Genomic DNA, 19,952 nt, shown 5'->3' with positions numbered 1-19,952 from the left:
AGAAAACGGGTGCTATTACAAATCCAGCTATCTTTTTCTGAATATCAGATGGGAAAAAACTGTAATATCCTAAATGAAAGCAATTATACACTGCTTTTGACTCTTGTTCAGCTTCATATTAGTGCAAGAGAGTTATAATCTGCTGGTGAATCCTACGCAACAGGAACTCCCCAAGGCAAAGCTCTCTACAATTACTTCCAGTTCATCCATAGAGAACTCAGCCTTCTACTTTGGTTACAGCAGAAAAGACATCGCATGTCAAACTGCTACTCATCTGTCCTACCACAAATATGCTGTGAAAAGCCAGTGAGCTTGCTAAATGCGTGCCTACCTGCTCCTTACAAGCACTGTTTGTTTCGGTAATGGATCCCATAGGCCGCAGTTTGGCTGTTGTCATTCTACAATCCCCATACTGGGTTTGGGATAAGGTCAGCAGAGTGCTCTGACTTGCCAGTGTAACTCAGCAAGCCTCATCAAGCCAGGCATACTAGTTGTCATAGTAAGTGGAGATATAACCACGACTTCAAATACCCTGCTGAAATTCCTCCACACTTTACTACCTTCAGAGTGACTAGAAGACAGGTCATACTTCAAATGAAACAAAAAGCTACAATGTAGAACTTGGTTGTTAACAGCATTAATCAGGAAAGTGACATTAGCTTCCCACAGCTGTTCCAATGCTAGTAACTTGTGCCTATGTATCACTTAGAAAAATGTTATGTTTTCTAATGTTTTCACATAGGAGCAAATAAAAACAATGGTCCTTTAAATAGAATGTAAGTAGAAGCAAAATCCCCACACATCATAAAGCTACTCAAACCTTTCTTCTATGCTTAGCATCTGTACAGCTGCACGCACCATCTTGAATAATTTGTCAGTTGCTCCAAACAAAATTTCTTCAGGTGAGACCACTTAACTGTGATTTTACTTGCAGGGGATAAAAATATTTGTTACAGAAGTATTCCTCATAAAACTGGATACCCAAACTTCAGCTAGCAGATTTTTCCCTGATGAAGTACACAAGATACCCAATTATTTGAACAATACACCCATCAGTAGAGCTATGTACTCAGTAATTTTACAAGACCACAGATTTCCCTGAGATTTGCACTGTTCAAATCCTGCACTGCCACACCACACAATTAACAACATACATGGGAAACCAGGAAGTTAACAGGAAGTGGGGAAGCAGTTGTCAACAGTTTTGCTTATGGGTGAAGAGGAGGAAAGATGCTGAACGCACAAAAGCATTGCTTTCAGTAGACTTCCAGTCTTTGCTCTCTGAGGAACAAAGAAGATTGGGAACCCAACATTACCAAGATAACTTTTAAATGTCCCTGAACAATGCTTATAGCTCATTCTAATAAACTGATAGAATAAATCAGCCCAGGCCATTCTTCTGATAAAAGAATCACTTCCGTGATTCTGCTACTTCATCTTGCCAGAGAGTTGATGCTGCCTCCCAACAGGGTCCATTGCTTTCCTAAACTCAGACAGGTGGTACCAAATCTCCAGAAGAAAGAAGCCTTTCTTTCAGAGTGAAGAAACAAATTAGTATCGGAAAACAAACAAACAAACAAAACAACACACACACACACATACACACCGCAAGTTCACATCTCTTGAGCAGGAACTATTGAGTATTACTTTGCTTCCCAATCTTCTGACACATAAAGGATATGTGAAAGGCTCACCGATTCGATGGAAGGAATAGCTACAACCAAACAGCTTTTGCAATTGCAAGGTTAGATTCTCAACACACCCCAAAGCAAACAGAAGCATCTCCAAACCACATAAATAGCATTTATTTCAAAACGTTTCTGCTAAATCACTTGAAATGCAGGAGTTTAGCTGCAATCAGTGCTACAATGCACATGCAGAAGCAGAGAGTTACTTCCTAACTGTCTTTAAACAGCCAGGTCTGAAAAATCAAGAGATGAAGTACTCAAAAATGTGTGAAAAATACCTCACAATAGTCTGAAGTTTTCACCTTCCGGTATGCAAAAACTTGACAAATTACAGCATTTAAACCCTTACCAGTATGTACTGTAACTACTGCAATCCATACACACAGTATGCTGAACTTTCTCTTGTTTTTCTGTTTTCTTATGATTGGTCATAGGAATCTGTGCATCTTCATAATGCTTTTTTGCATGGCCATTCACGTATCTAAAATAAATGAAAAACAAGAAGTCTTATACTTGTAAACAGTTACTTAACCAACATTAATTGAAAATAAGAAAAAAGACAGCCTAATAAGCATCCGGTATTTAAACAGGCATTGAACTAGGCAATTCACCTGTGTGAAAACATTGGTTAAATCTTCTAACTTTTTACCCCTTTATTCTCCCACACTGTCCTAATTTAATCTCTCCATCTCCTTCACAGCAACCACAAACAGACATCCTTGTACCAAACCCCAGGCTCTGGGCCCTTAACAGACTGATGCACCTTTGCAACTGGGAAAATCATTAGCTCCTTTTCTCCATACCTGTAATGTTGTTAGCCCTCCATATTGCTTTCCCACATACTTTTCTTAGAGCTCTACTTTTTTCTCCACCCAGCACTCATTGTGTTTGCGATGATTTTAACAGTGTGCTGACCCCCATATGACAGCACATCCATTTTAAGCTTTCCCATTCTGCAGCATAATTCAGTATTAGAGCATTCTATGTTTTATAAAGTTCGTGAATTCGAAAGGCTCTAGTGCTTAGGGGTCACATAATTGAAGAAGAAATCTGAAATTCTACAGCTCTTTTTCTGACACAATGAGCATTTTCACACTCAAAATTAGAGATCCAGAAAATTACACATATTTTAAAAAAGCGTCATTACAAATGCAAGAGCCCTAACTATTAGCTGAAAATCATTAACACCTAGAAGTGTATGGCAAGACCTCAGATGAATTCCCTCCTCCCCCATTTCTTACTTGTTGAACTCAGTAATGTTAACTGATAGGAACTCTGCACATGCTCCACACGAAGGTCTTTGTATTCTACACTTGTTCTCACATGCAGGTGTAAACAATACTGCCAACGCAGCTGCGCTAGTTAAGGCAATGAAGCCACGGGGTTACCAACACTGCTGTGCCAGCAGAATCCTGCAGCAATTATGTCATAACCCAAATGAGACAGTTGTGCTTGCAGGAGTTCGTTTTCTGCCTAACAGTGCAAATGACAGGGTTATAAAGCTACACTCCCACCAGAAATGCTCTGCTGCTCTAACACGGTCAGTAATGTTCCCAATGACTCTAACCTGGAGTATGTACATCAAGAGAAGATCTGAAAAGCTCTATTTCTCTTCCTTTGATTTCAAACTTTATTTCAACAGAACAATATGCTGTGTGCCTTCACAATCAAAAGTACTCCTGTTACACAGTATATTACATTCTTCTCATTCTATTATTTTCCATTCTAAGGATGGGAGCAGTTTGGAAAGTCAAAGCAAACTGCAGAAATAACTGACTCAATGTCTACTAACCGCTCAGAAGACAGGTCATATGTGGGCAGTATTAATTAAAAATCAGTAACAAGTAAAATATTCCAAACTATTTATTTCTTACCACCACATAACATGAAGTAGCTCCCCCTTTCTTAGCTCTCATCAAGTATAAATTTATAAAATAAATTAATAAATAAAAAGAGAAATAAAGGGATTCACGCTGAAAACTCTGAGTAAGAGGCATCATTAAAATTATGGCACTTACTGCTATCCAGATCAAAGAAACAAAACCTGGAGTTTATTGACTCCACTTTAAAAGACAAAGTCACTAAGTTTAATGATGCTTTTCCAGAATAATAGCACACAAGCACAGATGCTACCCTACAGATGAAAACACATTCAAATCTCAGATACTGTCTAAATGTCAACACTAATGCATTCTCATTAATATGCACATCTCAAGCATTTCTGTAGCAGCAAGTTTTCTACAATTATCCTGACATACAAATAACAGCACTGACTTTATCATTCCTCTACAAATTCTTTTGGTGTACTTCAACTAATAGAGACAAAAAAACCAGGTGTACTCTGAAGGGATTCTGATGGTAGCTAGTCCTTATGTGTTACAGCAATAACACCTTTTACAGAATGGAACTTTACTATAATCCACTGAATTAGCAATTCTCCAGGCACTTTTGAGCTGAGTAATCACATTCACTGTACACTTTCTGATAAAAAAACGATGGTAAGTATAATCTCTGGACTCTCGTAAGGTAGCAAAGAAGTGTGTTTAGTATACACATACAATGAAATCATGAAAGGTTTATTCCAGGGAAATTTCTAATGAACTGCCTCAGAGGAAGGAAAAAGATACAGGTCTGATTAAAAGATCCGCACACTAACACTTTGTACCCACCTTCCACAATGGACACTTGAGCACGTCAGACAGACCCACGGACTTTTATTTGACCGGCACACTATAAAAGATTTGAATAAAAAAAAAAAAAGCGTCACATGAATTCATGAATTGGCTCTGATATTACAGTTGTATAACACATCCTGAGCGCTAGCAATAGCTCTGCTGACTCTACCTTAGCAGCACAGTTATATAAAATAGCCAGTCACATTCGTTAACCTGTATCAGGAACTAAACTAATAGACTGAAAAGCTATTGAACACTAAAAGCGCATTATCCTTCTTCTGGTTTGGGTTTTAGTTGCAAGCTACACATTTACCTGTTACTTCCCATGAAAAAATTCAATTCTTTTGTTTGTATTACATCCACATAAGGTCTACTTGATTTTGAAATACAATACAGAAATATCAGAAGCACAAGTAGTAAAAACACTGGTAAAAGTTTAAAAACCTTTCTTTTGGCTTTTAATAAGGCAGTCCACCACACACGGAAAAAAGCCACTTCACTTCTACTTCATAAAACTCGTTACACAGTAAGCCATTTTAAACAAGATATTGCAAGAAAGCCTAGCAATCTTATAAGAAGCACACAGGATAAATAACCATGCAATGCATGATAATACACACCATTTATAAAATACATATTCCTATGCTGCCGTGCTGGCAAAGGCTTTATGCATGAAGATTTTACCCTTTCAGTCATGTACAAGAAGCTGAAAGATTAAAATGTAACACAGTGCTGTCCTTCGCAATCCATTCAAGACATCAGAAGATGTTACCTAAGTTTTTAGCTGTCATCTAAGACTAGAAAACTTAATCTAAAAAAACCATAGATGTTTTTAAGCTAAATGGCTTAAAGGGAAAAAAACAACAGATACTAGAAAATGATGAAACACCATCCCAGGGTAGGATCACAGAAACAGGATATTCCAACTCCTACCCCAACCCAGTAGCAAGGTCTGCAAATTCAGATTAGAAACAAAAATCTGAGTAAATGACCCATGTAGGCAGAACACACTAAAACAGGCAAGCATAGCAAAGTTTCCATTACTCAAGTCAAGAATAAGTATGTGCGGTTTTATTAACAACAGCAATTTTGGAACTACCACTAAATCAATATTGAACCCTTGAATTTTGAGAGGAATTCCAATTTGGATCATGTCACTGAAGGAAAGATATACAACGCTTAGATTTGAATGAAGTAAAATTGTTAACAGCTATCCATTACCACAGAATTTACAGAAATAGCATTACACTTTCAAATACCCAACTAATATGATGAGAAAAGAAAAATTAGATGCTAAAGTGCACTTCTGCAAGAGCAGAAAACAACATAAAAAGGTGACTTCAATGATCCCAAAAATACAAAAGGTTATGATACCACCTACTTTTTCCACACTCTATAAATAACTGCTTCTTGAAGCAGTCAGTCAAAAGAGTGACAGAGTGAAAACAAGACATCAGAAACATGACTGTTTGTAAGGCCAGGGGGAAGAAGGGACAAAGAGAAGAGGATTAAACCCTAGCATACATGTAATTTATTTATATTGTTATTTACTGGGGAAAAGCCTTAGAACAACCTTCTCTGTCTGGAGTCACAACTTAGGAAAAGGAACTGGGGAAAGTGAAGCATGCACAGAACCTGCTCCAGGGCAGGATCACCTGAGCAGGCTAGTTTAGGACATCCAGCAAAACTCAAAAAGAGCTACCAAGCTACAAACCATGGTACACATCAAACTGTAAAGATCAAAGACTATCAGAGAATATCAAGCTAACAAAACTGAAAAGAACTTCTTTATCATATTAAATGCTAATTAAAAAGCAAGGAGGGGATCAATTTTTAGGCAGGAGAGAAGTGCTGTTTAGAAGAGCTAATATACTCCTTCACCATGAGATTTTGGCCTTTGTATTTAAATCAGACAGAAAAATAAACTAGTTAACACTGCTTCTTTAAGAATTGTTTCCTGAATCTGAATTCATTTCTACAAGTAGCTATATTTCAATTCACAGGCCTAATCCGAGAAATGTTTAAGATTTTTACTATGTTCACTGGGAAAAAAAGCACATCCCACAGAAATCTTATTTAAAGTAACTACTTTAAACTCTTCAGTAGAGACTCCAGAATTGGGGTTTTTTCAACAGCTACAATTACTACTTTGAGAAACACGTTTTCTCACGTCTCAGTTCTCTGGGTTTGGTTTTACAAAACCAAATTTTCCTCTTTCTAAAGTTGATGAATCCCCACAACTGTGATGGTAATCTTGCAATAGGTAGAGGACAGCCAAGTACAGCTTACGTGTCAAGTTAGAAAAGTGGAAGAAGTTTGTCTAATTTGACCAAATGCTGTAGCACTGGCAAACAGAAGAGAAAGGGAAGACCTTAAATACCCATCATCAGTTAAAAATGGACTAAATGAACCACCAGTCTAACCTGATACAATTTTATTTTCCTGAATTACACATATATTGACAGTTTAAAAAAATTACCCAGAAGGAAACAGAAGCCAAAACCATTAATGCACATAAAACACAGATTATGGGCTTCACAAACAAACTACTACCCTACACCTCCCTTGCCGGGAACACAAAACAATCTTCCTAGCATTAAAATCCCAGCAGAAATCTCCCACTGTGAAATAACATATTTGCTTTCACTATGTTATCATCTATGGACAGAACTGGTTCTCAAGCAGCAGAGGTCAAAACATGACGATGCAAACTGTTATTCGCACTTTCTACCACGTGCCAAACAACTACAATTTCACATCCAGGTATTCTAAATACCTGCACTGCTTGCTTGTCAAGTGTAAAATTATACTGAAGTAGCGCTCATTCTGCAGACTTCACCCCAGGTTCTGCACAAAGCCAACAACCAAGTCCACCAACTCTACACAATGCCAAAAAAAACACATGTCCACTAAAATTTTCCATCTTTCATATCAGGGAAGAGGAAAAGATGGCTCATTTGTTTGCTTTAACTTTGAGGAAGAACTTTGCTCCAATTGCATCACATTAGAAATGTGTAGTTTATCTTCTGCACAAACATCTCCTCCCACAAAGAACTCGAATGACACGGAAGTGACTCCCACTAAGATTAAACGCAGAAGGCAGTACTAACTTTGTGACATACAGTTGCTCTGTTCTGAGAGGATTACGCAATTGGATTTTTTTAAAGGTTGCTGAAGATTGCATTCTGTATTTCTCCAAGGTTGGCTCTGTAGCTACCTGCATTAAAGCTCAGCTCTCAGTTCAGATCTTGAAGCAGTTTCCATCCGTTACTATTAATAAATTAAATTAGACTGGGAGCTTCAGGCAGTAGTTAGGACTCTAACAAGACAGGCACCATGGAATGCAAGCAAAAGTGCAGTCACTGCCGTGAACTGCTTCTACTGTAAAACTACAGGTAGACAGTTTGGCTTCATCTGCAAACAAAGTGCATGTTATTCCTTTCAGATGTGGTACTAGGCTTAAAAGTAGACCAGAAACAAGAGAGAGAGATCCATAGCAATTCACTTCTCAATTCAAAGCACATTACACAGCCCTGGAACTTGGCCCCTGAAACAGATCTGGGTGTTTCAAGTCAGGCAGTTACACTGAATTGTGAGGTAAGACTCTCAGACCCGTTTGCAGAGGTACGTATGCCTTCCCTCAATAATCAAGATTGCAACTGGGATTTGAATTTTTTTTTTAGTGCTATTTAAAAAAAAGAGGAGCAGGGGTACACTACATTAGCACACCCTAATTTGGAATAAAGTTATGTTCAACAACCAACCACATTAAAAAACCCTTAATTACCTGTGTTATACCTTATTTACTAGCATACAGGCTAAGGAACACTGGCTGCTTTCTCAGCTTGAACTGAAGTGCCTGCTGCAACAGTTACCAACTGTATGGTTTTGCTCTATTTTTAGCATAGCTTCAAGTGGTTAGGAAAGCAAATCTGCAATGCTACCATGTTGTCTGAAGCTGTAAGTAATTTGCTATTTTACATCAATATCAGCTTATTCAGAAGCTTAGAAACACAATTTTTCATCATGTAATAGTAAGGGGAAATACTGTCTTTCACAGAATGATTCCTCTAAGTGAAATCTGAATATTCACTTATAGAGCCTACACAGCCCTTTGTAAATGAGGTATCAATCCATCCCCAAGAGAGCAAACAATCAAACACCACTACATGCAGACTCAGACATAACTATGGGAACATTCAGAGACGTCCCTCCAGCTTCCACTTCCTGTAGATCACCCCGATAATGTTCATCAAGTTATGCCAAGTAGAATAACTATGATACGGCTAAGGAGTTTGGCACTCTCACCACAGGGCCCCCACTCCATCTTACCCTCACGATCACTCAGATATGTACTTCTGAAACTTGACTATTTTTTTCTTATTGAAAATTGACTCCAAGTGCAGTCTTGAATGCTCCTGGCAAACACTCCATGCCAGAGGCATGAATGCTCCTGGCAAACACTGTATTCCTTACAGAACAAAGCTGCAGATTTCCACTGTAGGAAAGTTACAACTATGTAAAAGTATACAAACAACCTGTGAAACTCATAGTTTTGTTTAAAGAGCACACTACATAATTTAGAAACTGGCAAAAGAAAAAAGAAGCAGGAAGAGGAGGGGACAAACAGGAAGCAGTTTCTGTAAGGCAGCCAAGTTAAAAAACCTGCAAGATACAGTGTCCACGAGAGCTGTGGCAGTAGCACAGCCACGTGATCCATGCAAACTGGTGACTTCGCCAGTCACAGGAGCACAAGTGACCCAAGGCCACAGCTACTACAGAACTGTGCTTACATCCAAGTTTTAAAATAGTCCTTTATTACAGCACTAAAGAAAAGGCCACAAAATATCAGCACAGTAAGGGCAATACTTTGGTCCTTCTGTTAAAAGCACGTTGAATGGAAACAGGATTAGGGTCATTAAACTATTTCCAATAGTCTCCACAGCCTTTACAAAATGGCCTGGACTTTGTTCTCAAAAGGAGTTGTACCAACACTACTATCTTCTTTGTGTAATTATATGGTTAAACTACAATAACATAATGACCTGCACAGAAATATCTTTGGACTAAGTGCCTTTTTTCAGTTCATCTTGACTTAGTAGGTCAGCCGTACTGATACAGGCCAAACTGCAAGAGGCCACTATTGCTCCACTCTGCATCTGCACAAGGATTATTTACACCGTTGTGGCTGCACTGGCATGCTGATACTGTGCTGAGCAAATTGTTTCACAAACATAAGCACTTGGTGACAAACATATACATATGCTACACATGTATAGCATGCTCTGTGTAGCATGTATACACATGCTGTATGTATGCTCATGTGTATACACACACATGCATTAAAAAAAAACACAACACTGGTAAAGTATTACAGAGAAATAAACTTACTTCTCCTTTACCATAGCTTTAACTTTGTTTTGTCTAACAATCCCTCAGTGCCCTGTTAATTAAGTTTTGGTAGCAGGACCATGTTACTCTACAATTTGCTCCTAAAAGAACCCGACAAATACAGCAAAAAAAGAGCTGGGCAGTCTCCGTTAACAGCATGTAAAGATGGAACAATCTGCATACCAAAACGTGAAACTCCTGCTTTGTGAAACACAGTCCTTGTCTGTGACACATCAGGCCTAAGGAATCAGACTGAAAGCTGCCTCCTGCAAAGATCTCAAAGGTGAGAGCAACTTGCAAGCAAAAATCCTGGGAAATGATCACAAGTGGTGGGAATACAGAGCTCTGCACAAACGTTTAACCAAAATTATGCTAACTCCTTTAGTAATAACCTCTCAAATGCAAAGTTTTCCAGTCGCAGGATTCAGAGCATTTCTCAAGAGAGCCCACTTCCATTTCACAGGCTGAAAAATGGAGAATGAGAGATTGAATAACTTACCAAAAGAATTTTATCAGCATAGATCAGAACTGAGACTTCTAGCCTTAACACCTTAGACCTTTATGTCATTTTACTTGCAGGCGAGGGTAATGCATCCCAAAACTCAGCATTCTACATAAAACTTTTAAGGTGATTTGCCGAAACAGCTCTGAATTAAACACCTAAAACTTCCCATATTCAAGAGGTATCAGGCATCGAAGAGTCATCTCTGAAAGCTGGTATTCTAAGTAGGGAATTGCTGAAGTTATTAGCCTATGAGAAATATCAAAGGAGACAAACATGTTGGATGTGGTCCCTCCTCTGGGCTTATATTATGGTGTTGCAAAAAGGCTCTGCTCACCACTGGAATTTACAGCTCTGGAACTCCCTCTGGATGCAGGCACATGTTCTTTTCAGAGATGAAGTCAGCTGAGGAGTTTTGTCCACTCAACCCTCATTCAGTCAAGCTGTGAACGCCTCAGGTTTAACACAGTCACGTCCTACCCTTGGAAGACCTTCCTTCCAGACTACTCCCAAGTGCTGAGGGAGGACTGACAACTCCTCCTGCTAAAGATGGCACCTCCCATGAAGAAGTAGTTATTCAGGGGAACAGTGGGACAAAGTTCCCCTCTTGAGACAAAGCAAGAGAGCATGACTTTCACCAAGCCTAGCACAGACAGCTTTTACCTAGGCTGCAGTCTCCACCACAACAGATATCCATGTATTCTACATTCAACATCCACCATATGAAACATTCAGTCGCTAGAATTGAGACTGAAACCAAGGTTTTTTCCACTTACAATGAACTGTCCAAACCACAATGTTGCAGAGTCTTGTGCACTCTTTCCTCCTGGCCCATAAACTCAATTATAAGCCAGCATATACAATGAAACAGCAACTCGGGGCAAGAATTAGAAGTAGTACTCATCATAGAACATCAGTCAAGGCTGCAGGACATCTGCATAGGTGCAGAAACGGATACTGGCACTGAAAAAACACTTTATTGGTGGAATCAAAGAAGCCTCAAAAAATACAGGTGTCCTCCAAGGTAAGTCAGTGTGTTTACAGGCAGTGTGTAAAAATTCCTAAAAGGTGACATAAGTTACTTAAGTACACGTGTATTAACACAACTGATCACAATTCCCGTTTCTGACTTCACGTTCTTTTCTGCATTTAAAAAGGCAGTTGCTATAAGTATACATGCAAACTTTATTACCTGACCCTATTAGTCATTTACATTCATCAGGAATCAAAAATACTGAAGTGAGTATCTCAACTAAACATGTTGGTAAAATCGTAAGACAGGGCAGGCATTAACATACACAGAAGCACAGTACATCCAAGCAGAATGCTGACGTTAATCTAGGAGTAGGTTCCGTAACTTAAATACTGAGTTAAATGTCTATTGTTGTTGATTGTTTATTTTTGTTTGGAGTTGGGAAGTGGTGTGCTTAAACTGTATATTCATCTGGTAAAAGTATCTGCTCTACATTTTCAGAACTTAAGGCTAGTCAATTCCAGATGAGTAACTGTAATGAAAACCAGGTGACTGCAAAAGGAAGCAAATGTCACAAGTGCATATTTAAACCTTTGGGTAGTCTAAAGCTCCACTCTAGACAGAGAATGCAGGAGAAAAGAACGTTACAGGCCTTGAAAACTAGAGACATGTTCTATACCTTACTTACAAGCCAGCTGTTTTACTGTTTAGGTTTTAAAGGAGTATGCCCATTTGTTTTCAAATTTCATTTCACATAATGCTCTTCTTTCTATCCTACCCTCAGCCCCATTACAAGACATTCATAAATGGACTGAACTTCTGAACTGCTTGGTATTAGAAAAATAACTTTTCTATTTAAACAATACTTTATGCAAGTTTCATGTTAGACACCTTTATTGCCTATTTTAGAAAAACAGCAGTCAAGTCAAAATGAAAACAGACAGAAGGGGAAATGTTTTTTAATTATACTATTTTAAATGTTTCATTTTAAAATCAGCTAACACCCACATACTAGAGGAAATGATAAGAAACGATGAAATTTAAACTACATTTAGATCAAATCAAGAAAAATTACATGGAAGAAAGTTTCCTGGTAAGTATTACTAACCATACCAAAATGTTAACCATTCTTTCAGTGCTTCATAGCCTCATAACGAAGACATGCACAACAAATAGAAGTCTCAACAGTATCAGGTCTTGACCTGACTCAAATCACATCCAAATGCAAGAGAATTCAAATAGACTGTGAAGAACATTTAAAGAAGGAAAGAAACAAACAAGCCAGCAAGGAAGCAAGCAAACTACCCTCGCCTTACAGCTCTGGAAAAAAAAAAAAAAACAGTTATTTCTGCTGCTATGATCTTTCAGCCAAAACCAGAAAATATTAAGTTCTTAGTCAGAAAACAAATAATAAGTCATTAAGTGATAGCGAGTGAACTTATGGAATCAACTAGCATTTGTGCTCATGTGTAATGGTACATGTGGTTTCCTCCTCTTTGTCACTAAATAAAAGCACTGCTCAGTCTCATACAAGAGATTTCCCAGATGGTTACAGTGAACCACTCTATTATAATGGAAAACCATCTATAACTCAGATGTACTAAACAGCTACTAAGAATGTAAAACACGGGTAGGTGAACAATTTTTCATAGAATAAACACGTCACTTAAGTCCCCCCCACATTCCTAACATTGAAGAATATTTGTCAGAGAACGACGTGATTAACTTCATCTGCATGTAATTCACCTCCCCGGTAACGCTCAACCACACTGGCTTACCGTTGGGTATTTCAATTATGCAATCAGGTTTCCACGTTGAAAAACCTGGCAGTTAAAAAATGCATGCTTTTTTATTTGCCTATATTCTTAATCCAGTAGGGAAAAAGCAAACAGGTAGGTAAGGGAAACTTCTTCCACCCAGTGTGAACAGGCATGGCGGTTCCTGAGGAAGTGGTTAAACGAACTGGGGGCTGGGAGGGGGAGAAGGTGCAAAACCAAAGTCAGACCACCTATAGCAGCGATATACAAAGACACACAGAACATGCTGTGCTCCTTCTTTTGTTAAGGCAAAGAAATAAGGTCACTTATAGCACTACCAACCACACACATAGATGCTTAGCTCTCAGGCTGCCGTATCTTTTGGTAATTTAGTCTTTCTACATGTCAAGTCAAATTTGAGGTCAAGACATGTCAGCAACAGATCTTCCTGAACAAGTAACACATCAGTAGCAGGCTTACTTTACTGAAAAATCGTAGCCAAACTCTTTTTTTTTTTTTTTTTTTTTAATATTGCCTCTATTTCTTCTTTGCATTCTAGAAACAACTTCTAGTGGTTTGGCTACTTTGATAACTAATTACTATCCAAATTTAAATACATACATACACACACATATGTACTTATACATTTTCAAATTAAATGCTTTCTAGCCCGCACAGAAAAACACATATTTTTCCTCATTATAGTAGTAGCATGCCAAGAAAAAAAAAAGATACTTAATCTTTATGTTAGAGCAAGACACACAAATATGCATTTTCAGACAGCAGCCAGAAAAAACACAGCAAAGCCAACAGTGTAATGTAGTTTTTAAACCCTTAAGGAAAGTAATCTTCTTGAGTCAGTTAGCAATCAATTGGAGGTCAAAACATTCAGGCTGGAAATAGGAGGGAAAAAAGGGGAAGACAGCAAGAAGGCTTCCTGGTTTCTTTACATAACCTAGTCAATTAATTTATTTGTTTGTAGCCCCCAGTATTACATCCCTACTTCCCCAATAAGAGCAAAAGACACACTTCTAACCAAAAAATAAATCAATTGCTCAGTGGACAAAAATATTAACAAATGAAACACTTATGAACCGAATGTTAAAAAAATAAAAAGGGTCATGATTATCTTGAGAAAACAAACCTGTATTTTGACATGGACAATCTTATGCTCACATTCACATAGAATCCTAAATGATATATCTATGAACTACCTTGAAAAATCAGTATCTGCCTGTTTTGTATTGATAAGGACCTTCAAGCCCCACCCCCAAGCCTGACAGTACCACACCAGTTTAAAATTAAAAAGCTGTCTGCTTGCAAAATTGGGGGAACAGGCTAACTTCCAGAAATATCACCTTATTTTGCCAGGTTGCTTGTGCATATTGTGCTTAGATTCAAATGGGTAATAAAATCTGTCAAAGACATTTCATAACTATGTTTACAAGATCCAAAATTACGCAAGATATTCCAAAGGGAGGGGGGGGGAGAAACCCCAACCACTAGAGGATTGCTTTGACATACCAGTTAAGATTGCCGAGTGATAAGTGTATTCATCATGTCATGCACTGTTGAAAACACCCTCATAATCAAGGAAATGAGTCATTAGGGACACAAAATCCTACACTGCTCCCATAACAAGGACACCATAAAGCAGGGAATATTTTATCAGATATAATTCTAATTCACTCTACAATAAAAATTGTTTCCTCCAATAATCTCATAATAAAAATTGGAAAAGTCTTAACTAGCTTCCAGATCTAAATTTCTGACTAAATTGCACTTTCTAACCTCCATGGATTATTTTAATTAATTGCCTTTGATGACTTTTTACCTAGGAAATGAATGTTTGTTAAAACAGAAAGCAAAGCATGAACAGATTACTAAATGAAGTGAGATCAAATGAGAAATGGCTCAAAGCTTAATTTCATTCCAAAAATCGGGTCTGAAACTTTCACACTATGAACCTCAGCCACATATACACTAGTTAATTTTTTTTGTCACATCTCTGTTGCAAGGTGCTAAGGCTGACAATCACCAAAACAAAGATTCACGCATTGATCTCATTTAACAACTGCACATCTTTAAGGGCTGGGCTTGGGAAAGGCAGGTGAAAATTTTTATCCTGCTTACATTTAAACCAGCTGTAACGAGATGTGCACTAATCTGTGGATAAATCAAGAGTCTACCATGCACACATGAGTGTCTTTCCTTACACACCTGTGTGCCGTATATATCCCACTTCCACAATGCCTCAGACTACTCTGTCTCCTTACCATATGCTATACTTTAAAGAGTCATTTCAAAACACTGATTTTTAGTTAATCATGAAATACTTTGGAGCAGTCAGTAGTAGAATTTTTCCTTCAAAGTTTATCTTCAAAATCATTGTGAAGATTAGATCTAGTTTCTGAACAAAGGCAATGTATTAAACGTCTCACTACTACTTTCCTCTGAAGCAGTCTCTTTCCTCAGCTAACATTCAAATTTTGTGACAGACCGATTTTGAGTAAAGCATACATGAATTTTTGAAAAGAAAATATTCATCACCTTTAATTTAACTTTACTGATTTTAAAAGATACCACATATTTAAAAACAGACTTCCTTTTTTTGCCATTAAAAGTAAACTTAGGTCTAGCTTCTAAGGCCAAAATTGAGACCCTGACCTCATCTTCTAACAGAATCAGTTCCAGAGCACCATGCTATATCACACAGGCAAAGATAACCACTACCACTATGGTTAGCTCATACACCAGTAACCGATTCAAATGGAAAAAAAAAAAAAAAAAAAGTAACTCTTTTAAGGAAAATAAGACTGTCTAAAAAAACCCCAAATCTAGCAAGCTTTACTTAAAAAGACAAGGAATGATTTTAACTAAGTGTAACAACCTATAAAGTCTGTAGAGCTACTAACAAGCATTCCTGTATTGCAGTGACCCAGAGAAACAGATGAAAGACCACCGTACCTCAAAATTAAGTTTACTGAATCAAAAAAAGTAACTTTTTTTTTTTTTTACATACTACTTTTGTTGTTTAAATTTCAGAATGAATCTGGTAATTTCCAGGCCAAATTCGTTTTCCAGATGTAGGGTGACAAATAACCTTCACACATACAGACCATTAGGTCCACACACTGTCCATCAGCTTACCCCTGAGCCTACATGCAGCTGACTGAACAGATTTTTTTGCAGGAAGAAGGTCCTACCTACCACTCTGCAGTTTCAGTGGGTTCTCCCCTTCTCCTGTATTCTAGTAAGAATGGAAGGAAAGAGGAAATGAGGACCTCTAGTAATAAAAAGGAAAAAGCAAAAGGAGAAACAAATACTCAAGGAGATGGAAACACTAACGAGGAGCTGAGATGAAAAGGAAAGCCAGGACAGTTAGTCTGTGTACCTGAGCTTTTACAGTATATTTGTTTTGGCACCGACTGCAACAGTCCAATGCCAAAAACCACAGTGTGGCAGAATGCTGTTACCTATCCCAATGAAAAGAGAGCAGTGTAACTGTTTTAACTGAGAGAACAAAACCAAAAACTGATGGGGAGGAGGGCGGGGGGAAGGACAGGAGGACGGACTCGCAAACAAAAAACAACTCCCCCCCAAAAAAATCAAAAGCAGTCTGACTCAGTACAGTCATGCTCTTGAAAGTTCTACTCGGCCCAAAACATTTAGTCTCACATATAAATAAAGCATTGAGTAATACTTGGGGTTATTCTGAACTAACTGAATTTACTAAGTAATTTAGTACATTACTGCAAACACAGAAAAAATATCATCAATTCAGCATGTGGATTTCCACCATAATCATCATGCACTAGGCCCCAAACAGCTTCCTCATGCTAGCTCTCCTCTGTACTTTTTATGGCCCCAGCGTCATTTGCAAATGCCACAATGTATGCTTCTGACCAACTGTGAAATTACAGCTCTTATTCAACAGAAGTTAGAATGCAAGAAACAGATGCCAGGCAAATATATTTAGCTTTTGCAGGAAATACCAGTCTACAGCCAGAATTGCTCTTCAATATCTAACAAAATTACGTTATTTAAGAAAAAAAAATGTATTTAACTGACAGTGACCTGAAAAGCAAGTTTTAAGCATACTTCAGAAGTACAATTCCCCTTATTAAAAAAAAAAAAAAACAAAAACAAAAAACAACCACAACAAACCCCGAATCTCTGTTTCAGCAGACACAATCCTATCTTTCTGCAGTTGTTCTTCTAAAAAAAGAACTCCAAATTATACACTGAACAATTAGCGAGTCCAGTGAGAATTAATGAATCCAAAAAAAAGTTGGAAAAACTCTTCAGACTATCACAGGTGTGCTTAAAAGATTGCAATCTCACTTAGGTGAGGCATGGCTCCTTGTGGTTTCATGACTCTATGAAAAGTTGTTGAGAAATACCACATCTGAGCTGTTCCGGAGTACTTTTCATAATTACATGATTTGCACAACAGTGATGAAGGTGTGGCACATCACACAAATTCAAATGATTTAGTCTGTGACACCTTGCAGTCTTGCCAACGCCTCCAGCTACTCTGCTTCCAACTTCAGCAGAAGTTTCAGAAATTAAAGTGCACAGAAAGACTGCACTCTAATTGGAATTAGCAGATATCTGCATGTAGTATTTCACATGACAGCACTGATTAAAAGCCATTTTCAGTTTCTGGACAATTCTACTTTATATATTCATCTCCTCTTAAATGTCCAATTACAATAACAACAACAACAAACTGCTTCTGGATCTGCAAAAAGGCATTCTGTGGTCTCTTTTGATAGTCTTAAAGCTCCTCAAAGCAAATGAGTGCTGCTTTCTGCATCGCTTACTGTACAGAGCATGCCTGACTGCACTAAATACTCATGGGAAAGCATGCCATTTTCTAAACAAGAGTGCTTAAACTCTCAGACTTCCAAACTACACAGCGGTAATGTAACAGACATCCTGAAGACACTTAAAAATGAACACACACCTTTACTTTTTTGCCCCAAATCAAAAAACATACATGCTTGGACCAACACGCTTGTCAATGCTTCCTCTTACTGCTTTTTTAAGAGTCTTCCTTCACCACAGGATTTCCATAAAAACTCTGTCAGGTGGCTTCAAGGGGAACTGATTTAGGCCAAAAGAGCAATTCAGGCTGGTGCCCATGCTACTCTAATCAATTCCCTAACTTCAGTAAAGCTAGCTTCCAAATATCTGTATCAAATGCAACACTGCTCCATTATACAAAGACACGATATTCAATATCAAACAATATTCAAAAGTGCCTCCGTATTACCTTGTGAAGGTATTGTTGCAATCAGGAGAGTTCTTGCAGATAAGTAAGGAAAAGGTACTTAGCCAATATTCATCACTCACTCAGTGTGACAATTCCCGCTCCTCAAATCGAAGAAACACAAGATAATGATAAAAATAGCCATTGGCAGTCTGAACTAAGAACTCACTCTCCAACCTATTCTGCAATGTTTTGCTATCGCTGGCACGTCACGTGGCTGCCAGAAAGCTTCCTGTATCAGTATCTTCACTTACTCTCCTTTTCTGGAAAGGTCAGCAGCAACTCCGAACAGGACTGACGACAAGTTCTGAGTCATTTTAACACAACATGTTTGATGAGAGATGCCTTATTATTACAGACTGCAGAAAATTACCTTCTAAATATTTTCCTCCAACTGAGGCAACACCACCACCACCAAAAAAACTAAGTCCACAGAACCTCAGAAAACAGCATCAGAAGCAATAGAAAATGCATTACATTTTGACAAGATATTAATTCATACATGGCATTTTTGCTGTTTAATTTTATACTACAGTTGCAGCAAAATCAGCAAATAAGAGATGGTATTTATTGTGTATTGACATAAACCAGTATTACATATATTTAAAAAATTAATCTCACTAAAATGAGCACAAACAAGAGAGACACATTCGGGAGCTAATGTAACAATAAATCCGTTTTACTAGCTGGAACTGAAAAGGGAGACACTATATTTTACTGTACTAGTAGGAATGCAAAATCCATTTTTAAAAAGAACAATTTTAATTTGCTTTAAATTAACAAGAACCTGCTGTTTGTTCATTAGAATGTTTTAAATTAAATGTACCTACCTTTTTCCATAGCCACTTGTTAAGAATTCAATAATCACCTGTGCAAGTACTGCGTGACTTACTACCTTAGTTTTCTTTAAAACCGTAGCAAACAGTCACTCCCCTAGGCACGGTATCAACATCGATCTATTAAGTTCCCTAAAGTGTTTGGCACCTTCTTCTTGCCTCCCAGCTGTAATAAATCAGCTGACTGCCCAGCAACTGGCTCTCCCTGTAAGTGCTGGTTTGGAAAAAACACTTCTAAACAACAAAGAAAAATTTCTTCTAATAGCTGAACTTCTTTGTTGAGAAGCAGCATGCCTAACAGGGTTCCATAGCTATAAACTGGCTAATTTTTGAAGTTGGAAAATTGTATTAATACCTGAGCATATATTTTTAGTTTTGGCAATTTTATCTTTTTAAAGTTGTCTGAAGGGTGGTTCCGTACTGCCATATGCTTTTGGTTGACAACTCAGCTTACCCTTGATACTCTGAAGATAACAGATAGACCTTCAGAGTCAGACTTCTTATCATTATTTTTTTTTCAGTAAATAAACATTAGGGAAAACCGGTTTTCCTGTACTACTCCTTTTCTTCTACACATTCTGCGTATTATTCCACTGTTAAGTGTGCTCCCTCTAAAAATCAAAAGCATTACAGAGTAAAATAACTGGTTTTGCCAAAGGAAGCAGCAGCACTACCACACCTTGGCTCCAGGAAACTGCAATCAAGGAGGAACTCAAGTAAGCAGCAGCCTTCCCACACGAAAGCACCGATACTGCGAAACAAAGGACAACCATCTTTCCTTTAAAGAAAATGAACACCTTAAAATATAACCAGCATTTCGGTGCTCCCTGGTCGGTCATTCCTGAACGAGGCTTT

General features: G+C 37.9%; 1 protein-coding gene across 7 annotated transcripts in view; it reads right to left on the bottom strand.

The window, feature by feature from the left end:
* The window catches only part of USP3 (ubiquitin specific peptidase 3), a 104,127-nt gene that overhangs the window by 25,960 nt on the left and 58,215 nt on the right, over positions 1–19,952 (bottom strand). For 5 of the 7 annotated variants that reach the window (XM_032990207.2, XM_042803733.1, XM_042803735.1 and 2 more), the window contains 2 exons: positions 4,358–4,418; positions 2,038–2,169 (listed from right to left, as the gene is read on the bottom strand). In XM_032990207.2, coding sequence (XP_032846098.1) covers positions 2,038–2,169; positions 4,358–4,418 — 193 coding nt within the window. Of the gene's footprint in view, positions 1–2,037; positions 2,170–4,357; positions 4,419–14,130; positions 15,263–19,091; positions 19,117–19,952 lie in introns of those variants that run through there. The other 2 variants (XM_042803734.1, XM_042803736.1) reach the window with 2 other exon arrangements.

The sequence above is a fragment of the Tyto alba genome, unplaced genomic scaffold (assembly GCF_018691265.1).
Source record: "Tyto alba isolate M040663 unplaced genomic scaffold, T.alba_DEE_v4.0 Super-Scaffold_41, whole genome shotgun sequence".
NCBI classification, from domain to species: domain Eukaryota; kingdom Metazoa; phylum Chordata; class Aves; order Strigiformes; family Tytonidae; genus Tyto; species Tyto alba.
Note: the sequence above shows the minus strand (reverse complement) of the source record. Positions and strands in the feature narration are given on the sequence as shown.